This window comes from Protobothrops mucrosquamatus, unplaced genomic scaffold (genome assembly GCF_001527695.2).
Source record: "Protobothrops mucrosquamatus isolate PMUCROS unplaced genomic scaffold, P.Mucros_1.0 scaffold1630, whole genome shotgun sequence".
Taxonomy (NCBI): domain Eukaryota; kingdom Metazoa; phylum Chordata; class Lepidosauria; order Squamata; family Viperidae; genus Protobothrops; species Protobothrops mucrosquamatus.
The window spans coordinates 38,980-47,803 of record NW_015387789.1 but is presented as its reverse complement, the minus strand read 5'-3'; the positions used below and the strand labels follow the sequence as shown (position 1 = coordinate 47,803).

The 8,824-nt window shown below is 40.7% G+C and overlaps 1 protein-coding gene across 1 annotated transcript; it reads left to right on the top strand.

The window, feature by feature from the left end:
• Positions 1-1,188: 1,188 nt before the first annotated feature.
• FAM174A (family with sequence similarity 174 member A) lies at positions 1,189-8,824 on the top strand (the record flags this gene model as incomplete). The annotated part of the gene is given in 3 exon segments (XM_015822621.1): positions 1,189-1,553; positions 6,168-6,302; positions 8,004-8,824. Coding segments are annotated over 3 exon segments (504 nt in total).

Here is an 8,824-nt window from a genome sequence, read left to right as displayed (position 1 = left end):
AATATATATGATAATATCAGACTAGGAACAACCAAGTAGACAATATTGGGCTAGGTCAGGGGTAGGCAACCTTGGCTCTTTTATGACTCGTGGACTTCAACTCCTATGCTGACTCAGGAATTCTGGGAGTTGAAGTCCACGAGTCATAAAAGAGCCTAGATTGCCTACCCCTGGGCTAGGTGGAAACTTTTACTGGAGTCACCTACTGGCTATTATCATTGCCTTAGAGACCCTACACTTCATTTTGCTGCCATCTTTTTTTATATTTTATTGTAATTTCTTTTGATTATTGCAAGCCACCCAGAATCACTGAGTTGGGTGGCATACACATTACAATAACTGGTTTAGTGAATTCACACAGTAGACGCTAACTACACCATTAACCTTGATTTACAGAATAGAATAGCTGAATTCACAGAAAATATCAAGTCGAAACCAGGCAATCTACATAGTACAGCTTCATGCTTTTACTTATCTGGTCTAAGACAACTTTTGATATTCCTCGTTTTAAAAATATCTTCCTCAACTGGAGGACAGGTAGAATAGACGCCACGGCTGATAGGTAAAAATTCGTTCAGGGTGGTTTATTATTTAACCCAGTGTTTCTCAACCTTGACAATTTTAAGGCATGTGGACTTCAACTCCCAGAATTCCACATGTCTTAAAATTGTCAAGGTTGAGAAACACTGACCACTACCAATTGCTCATTACCCTTTATTATTGGAGGCCCAGAAAATGTTGAGGAGCTCTATTAAATACGAACGGGGTCGTACATATATTAGTGAGTGTTCGCATTTATTCGAAAAGCAAGCCATCCAAATATCTGCAATTGCGGGGAAGGAAGAAAGGAAGGAGTGAAATAATAGAGATGTTGGGACAAGTTATTCCTAGGGAAGGAAATACAAATCTGGTTCCTATCTGGCCTCTCTTTCTCTCCGCTCTTTCTCCGCCTTCCTATTAAATCCAATCTCAGGGCAACCGCCTCGGCGACAACTATTGCGCAGGCGCCCGGTCACGTGGCAGGAACCGGGGGGGGGCGGAGCCGAAGCTTCGTAGCGTCGCTCGGCGTCCATGGCAGCGTTTTCAGTCACCGGAAAGATGAGTACTTCCGCCTTCTGGTCTTCCTTCCGTGGAGAATCCGGCGGGGCTTAGGCCGCGCTCCGCCAAGCCAGGCTTAGATTGGGTGCCATGCGGCGGCTTTGGCCGCCGCCGCCACTGTTGCTTTTGCTGGTGCTGCTTTCGGCGTTCGCGCTGTGCGGAGGAGGAGCGGCGCTTCCCCCGGCTCCCACCGCGAAACATCTTTCCACGTTGCCGCCCCCTCTGCCGGGCGTGCGGGCGGACCCCGACAATGCGCCCGCGGACACGCCGGGCGGCAGCGGCTCTTCTGTCGTCGAAGGAGCGCGGAGCGGCGGCGGCGGCGTAAAGGGGAACGGCAGCATGGCCGCCGCGCCCCCCGGCACGCAGGTCTATCAGCCCATGACCCAGCGCGCCCTTTCGGTCCTGGTCCTGGCCAGCGCTGCCCTCATCGTTTACTTCGTCATCCGGACCGTGCGGTGAGCGGGCGCCTCCGCCTTTCCTTCTCGCTCCGTCCCGGGAAGGGGCTGTAGACGCGCCCCACCCTTCCCCGGGTTTTGCCCTCCGAACGCGGGCGCGTGCCTGGACCTCGACGAAACTTAAGCCTTGAGTTTTTCGGAGCGCGGGGGGAGAGAGAGCTTAGTACAGGTAGTCCTCGACTTATGACCACAATTGAGCCCAGAGTTTATGTTGCCAAGTGAAAAATTTCTTAAGTGAATTCTGCCCCGTTTGACGACTTTTCTTGCCACATTTGTTAAGCAAATCGCTGCAGTTGTTAAAATTAGCAGCATGGTGGTTAAATGAATCTGGTTTCCCCATTGACTTTCCTTGTCAGAAGGTCGCAAGAGATTATCACAGGATCCGGGACACTGCAACTGCCATATAAACCAGTTGCCTAGCATCTGAATGTAAATCATGTGACCGTGGGGATGTTTCAATGGTCATAAGTGTGAAAAATGGTTACTTTTTTTCATTGCTGTTGTAACTTTGAACGGTCACTAAATGAACTGTTGTAAGTCAAGGACTACCAGTAGTTTGCTTCCTTTCGGCCCTTCTTCCACTTCCTGCCCTGTTAGTCTTTTCACATACATTTCTTTGGCTCGGGTAAACTTAAGGAGTCATTTTAGAATCTTCTTTTTTTTTAATCTTGTACTGCTTTTGCTGGGTGTATCTTTGCTGTTTATGTGGAAGGTTAATTTTGTGGCTCGCATAATTGTTTTGAAGGCCTCGTTTGGGTTTTGCATTCCTTCACCATCCAAAACAGGCCACCTGAATACAGTTAATAGACTAGTGGATGTCTAATGCCTCCTGTTCTCACACTGAAAAAGATTGGTAGGATTTAAACACAGTTTAAAGTTCAAGTAACCAGAAGGTGGCTTCAAGTTAACATTCTGTAAAACTGGCAGGTCATAATGTGGAGAATAATCAATGTCATAGTTAGAATTCCTGTCAAGTTATAAAAGAGACAGGCTCTTTCTATCTTATATGTCCTGTAATACAGAGACTGCAGTATGAATCTGCATGGATTAGGACTACATGGACTTCAATATGTGATAAATGCAGACAGAAAAATAGTGATACAAACATATACTTATGGGTATAAAAGATATTGTATTTTGTCTACTCCTTTAGCTCTCTTTCTCTCAAGCATCTCTGCAGTGCTTACAGAAGCACTGATACCACCTGAGATGTAGCTAAAATGATGACTGACAGATGAAGTCTGAAATGCTTACGCAATCTTGGAAAGAGGGTTTGAAATGAATAGTTCTAGGATCATAACAAAATACCTGTAGTTCTTAACTTATGACCACAATTGAGCCCCAAATTTCCATTGCTAAACAAGACCGTTGTTAAATGAGTTTTGGCTCATTTTACAACCTTTCTTGCCATAGTTAAGTAAATCACTGAGTTAAGTTTGTAACACGGTTAAGTGAATCTGACTAATCTGTTGACTTTGCTTGTCAGAAGGTCACAAAAGGTGATCACATGACCCTGGGACACTGCAACCGTCATAAATGCATACCTGTTGCCAAGCATCCAAATTTTGATCATGTGACCATGGGGATGCTGCAACAGTTGAATGAAAAATGGTCATAAGTCATTTTTTTAAGTGTTGTAACGTCAAACGATCAGTAAACGAATGGTAACTCAACGAAGGTATCTGTATAGCAATAAAAGATAGCTTTTAGAGATTTAAAGGAAGAATAAAAAAAAATGATTGGTATACATTTATTAAGTCTGGTGAGCTATTGAAAGGCCTAGTTTCAAGTGGTTACCAGTTGCATAAAACAAGGCTTTTGAAAGCGTAAAAACCCTCAAAGGATAAAAGAATGTTCAGTAAGTCATGTGAATTTCATTTGGTGTTAATTGGAAGGTAAACATGTAGATAAATAAATGGAAAGATTAATCCTAATAAAACTTATCAAGAGCAAGATTCCTCATTCCTCTTGCATAGATACCGAGTGGACTTTTAAAGGGATCGGTTAAATGTTGATGCTAACTCAGATTTTGGAGACTCTTTTGAATTTCTTGATCTTTCAAGGTAGCCTTTTCATGGTGTCCAAGAGATTAGGTAGGAAAGTCAATTTTCACTAGACATGCACCATAGATATTGAATTAAATCTTACATAAAATAAGCAGATATATTTTTGTAAAGTCTCTATCCTAAATACAGTTTAAGCTTCATTTTTGAAAAATTATCAGATGTGTTTTTAGGAGAAATTTGTGAATATTTGTTTTACATTGGTATGCTACATTTCAGTAATTTCTGTATAATGAGCTGTGTAGTACTGTACAAGGGGAAAATCCTTAGTTCAAATGTTCTTCATATAAGCGTGACAAATGTGCTCCTTCAATATTTATCTACATGAAGCATAGATTTACCAGAAAATCAGAAATCTGATAGCACCTTTTCTGACCAGGCATAAGCTTTTAGAGCAGCGGTTCTCAACCTGTGGGTCGCGACCCCTTTGGGGGTCAAACAACCCTTCACAGGGGTCGCCTAAGACCATCGGAAAACACATATTTCTGATGGTCTTAGGAACCGAGACACCGCTCTCTCTGTTGCAGCCTCACTCTCTTCCATCTTCTTTTCCTTCCCACCCACCCCGCGAGCTTGCGATACCCCTCAGGGCCTCACGTTGCCTCCTGGAGGACTCAGCTGTTCGGCGGCCAGAAGTTGGAGCCGCTCAGCTGTTGGTCAGGATGCCTATGGAGCCGACACCCATGCTGCCAGGTAGAACAGCGCTGGCCGCTGGTCTCCTTTGCCACCATTCTGTCTCCCTTTCAACACCCCCTAAAATTCTTCATTCAGGCAGGCTTCCAGAGTTCAGCTGGCAGGATGCAGGTAACCCCTCCTCCCTGTCCTGCTGCCTCCCATGGCACTGCGTAGCTCCGCGTCCCGCGCTTCAAGCCTCAATGGCACAGGACTGCTGGCGTGGTCCCCAATGGCCGCTGACTCGCTCCCCGCCGCCGGCGACCATGCAAGCCCTGGCAACTGCTCCAGCCTAAGAAGCAGGCAGCTGGGAGGCTGCCGCGGCGCCAACCTCCTGCGCCCATCAGCTGGTGACCCCTGGACCTGCACCCGTCAGCTGGAACGTCCGGCAACGCTTTGGCCGGTCAGGAAGGCGAAGGGGAGGCCGCCGCAGCACCGAACTCTGTGCCCGTCAGCTGGCGACCCCCAAACTTGCGCTTGTCAGCTAGGAGGTCTGGCAAGGGAGTCGGCTGACGTGGAGGGCGATGGGGAGGCGGCGGCTCGGCAGGCGGCGTCCTGCCTGCCCGCAAATGTCAGGCCCACCCGCCCCATCTGTAAAAGAAAAAGTCTTCCACCCAAGCATAACTTTTAAGGATTTTAAGGATCTTTGAGAGGGAGAGAGAAATAGAGAGAGGGAGAGAAAGAGGGAAAGAGAAATAGAGAGAGGGAGAGAGAGAAAGAGGAGAGGGAGAAAGAGGGAGAGAGAAAGAAGGAGAGAGGGAGAGAGAGAAAGAAGGAGAGAGGGAGAGAGAAGGAGACGGGGAGAGAGAAAGGGGGAGAAAGAGGGAGAAAGAAAGGGAGAGAGGTGAAGAAAGGGAGAGAGAGAGGGAGAGAGAAAGAGGGAGAGAGATTAAATTAGTAACATGGTTGTTCAGTGAATCTGGTTTCCCCACTAACTTTGCTTGCAAAGGTTGCAAAAGGTGATCACATGACCCTGGAATAATTTTATGGTTGGGGGTCACCAACATGAACTGTATTAAAGGGTCGCGGCATTAGGAAGGTTGAGAACCACTGTTTTAGAGGCTATAGTTCACTTCATCAGATGCAACTCTTAAGTTTCGTAAGTGCTTATGGTGCTGTCCTAGGTTTGGTTCTTTCAAATTTCAAAATGGTGCACATGAATTGCAGAGGTTTTTTTCCTTCAATTTATTTTATTTATAAAGCCACATATGAATAACTATTTTCTGAAATATTGAACAGTATCAGAAATATTTTTACTAAATTTATATGTCACTCATCTCACTACCCAGAGTGACTCCAAGAGCACTTTTTAATACACACATACATATATACATACATACATACATACATACATACACACATGCACAAACACACACAGGCAGATATACCAGTAAGCTTGTGCATATGATTTCATTTTCTTGTTCAATATCATAGCAGCCCTTTCTTAGAATCACTGACACCATTGTAATTAAAGACCGACAAGCCAGTATAAACAACATCTTTTGAGAGTGATTTTGGACAAATAAAGTGCAATGAAACATTCAGTGAGTATAACTATTGCTTTAACCTGAAGTTCATGCTGTAAAACTGCAATTGACTCACTGTTTATCTGGCAATATCACCTTACCTGCTGAAGTGTTTCTTTTAATTCTACAATATTTATAAGTTATTCAAATACACCTTATTTTCTTGAATAATATAATTTACATGAGAGACACAAGTAATACTGTAATACTTGAATGAAGAAATGGAACACATACCAGATTTATATGGTTCAAATGCTTCATTTTTATTTTGTACACTTAAAGTTCAAATCTAATTCTATTCATATTAATCTTCCTCGTCCCTGATCAACCCGCTATAACATTTGTATTTTTAGACTTAGACGAAGAAACAGAAAGACGCGGAAATATGGTGTTCTGGACACAAACATAGAAAATACAGAGCTGACACCTTTAGAGCAAGATGATGATGATGATGATAACACATTGTTTGATGCCAATCATCCTCGAAGGTTAGTATCTTTATTTCTGGAGTTAAAATAATAGGACAGAAGGGATTATAAAAACACATTTGAAAACCAAGCTGAATGTATTTATAAATAGATATTCTATACAAGCATATATTACTATGTAGCTTTAAATATTCCTCTTTGATTAGAGATTATGGTTATAGGAGCAGTTTTGTGCAGTTTTTGAAGGAAGATGTGTGATATCTTCATTGTAAATGAAGCAAACAATTATATACAACCAGATGAGTGAGAATACAAAATCCATAGCGTTTTGATTAGATGGCAATATTTACTCTTTATAAAATAAGCTACAAACTTATGTTAATATTTTAGGCATTTGATTATTGGTATTGTTTGTATTTGCTGGGAAGGGAGGGCTATTTTGCTGTTGCACACTGTGTTTTCTTAAAACTCTGTTCCAGAAATGATAATTATGTTTAATTAAATAAGCCTTCTGTCTTGTGTTCTATTCTTGGTAGTAATTTATTTTGAAAATATTGAGCGCAGCAGTCTCCCAGGTAGCAGAGGCTGTCTGTTTATTGTAGCTTTGGTTTTCACTTGCAGCAATCTGATTTTGAAATATAGATAATATCTCCCGTGGTATTCTGCTTTTTTATTCATGTTTCAGTAGCTTTCTTGTACAGAAAATCAATATTGTAAGCTTAAATATTAAGACTTTTTATAAAAGGCAAGCCATTTTTTATCAGTTGAACAAAAATCTGTATTCTTTAAAAACCAATATGTGCTTTGCGGATACACTATTTTTAGTCAGAACTGACATGGAATATCTGAAAGAAGGATAGGAGTTGCAAGCGATGTTCGCTGGATGCTACTCTAGAAAAATTTATGGCAAATTTAACCTGTGATTGATTCCCTTATTAAACGGATGTAAGAGATCTATCAAATTAGACTGCTTACAATTTCATCTAAGATAGAGTGGGTTTTTAACCTACAATTTTTTTAGCCAACTGGGCTCTTAGCTTACAAATTTCTACCATAATTGCATAGTATGGGAAAAATTATAGACAATATTCCAGTCTAATGCTTTCTACATGTATGAGTCTGGAGAGAGAGAAATCTATTAAAGAAGAATTGGAGTAAAATGCATTTCTGATAATTACTGGCAATACAATTCTGTAAAAATGAATTATGAATGTATTGTTAAGAGTGGAGAGTGACCATGCCATTCTAGAATTTACCATAATATTGGCACAGGTAACTGAACATAGACTAGTATTTTAAACTTTAAGAGAGTTGACTTCAATAAACTAAGAGAAAGATTAGGGACGATTTTATGGCTGGGAATTCTAGAGGGAAAAACAGTTCAGGATGCTTGAAGAACTCTGAAAATGAGATAATAAAGGCTCAAACAAAAACAATGCCACAGAGAAAGAAAAACAAGAGATTCCAGATGAAACCAGATGGTTGCACAAAGAGCTCTCCAACAAACTGAGGAATAGAAAGGACAAGTATGGGCAGCATATACATTTAATAAATTTAATAAATAAATCTAACCAGGTCTTCAAGGATTGGGGCCAAACAAATCTCTGGATACGATGTTCTATGGGGTAGATGTTATAGCAATATATTACAATACATTGGATAATATGAGTTCCTACTTTTGTGAATATTGAATTTAAAAATATGTAACCATGTTAATTTGGGTGAGCAGGTTTTGTTTATTTTTTTTCTTTTTCTTTATAGATAAGTATGTGCCTTGTGGGAAAATATTTCAATTGTGGAGCAACAGAAGAAAGCTGTTTGGAAGGAACGTGAAGCCAATATCAGAGTTGAGAATATGAAATGTATTATGATATCCTTAGTTTGTTGCAATAAATACTAACATTTTATTGTACCTTTTGTATATACCGAAATATTGTAAGGTTAAAGCCTATGGAAATAGCGCACTAAATTTCTAATCTATTTTCAACAGGGTATTTTCTGCTTATATTAATTTGTGATCTTTTTGAAATTCTTTTGTGGGCCAATTTTTTTTTATGTAAACTGTGGTAATTTATTTGTTTGAACTCCTTGCAGCTAGCCAAATCTAACCATGTGTCAGAGGAATGTATGTTCTTAGTAAATTAGATGTATACTGAAGCTCTGTGTGAATGATGTAAATAAATGTTTATGGTATTCCTAACATTCATTCCTTGTTCTCTGAATCTGTTGGTTTTACATGTTGTGATTTGGATGGAAGAAAAATTGCTTGCAATTACTGAACTGATCTTCCATTAGTTGAGTTTGGAACCACTTTTTCAGCAAGTATAAATTAATGGAACTTTTATTTATTCTATGCCTAGTTTCAAATGCCATAAGCTAGTTAGAGAAGAACTTCTTGATATCTTTTAATGTAAGATGTGCAGAATTGCTAAGGCATCTATCAGCATTTTTCTATGTGCAAGCTTTCATGGAAACTGTTGAAGAAAATTTCACCATTATAATACCTGGAGGTATATCAAATAATTTTACATAATAGGCCCATACAATATAATTGAATTTCTCGTGTACTAATGGCTCCGTTT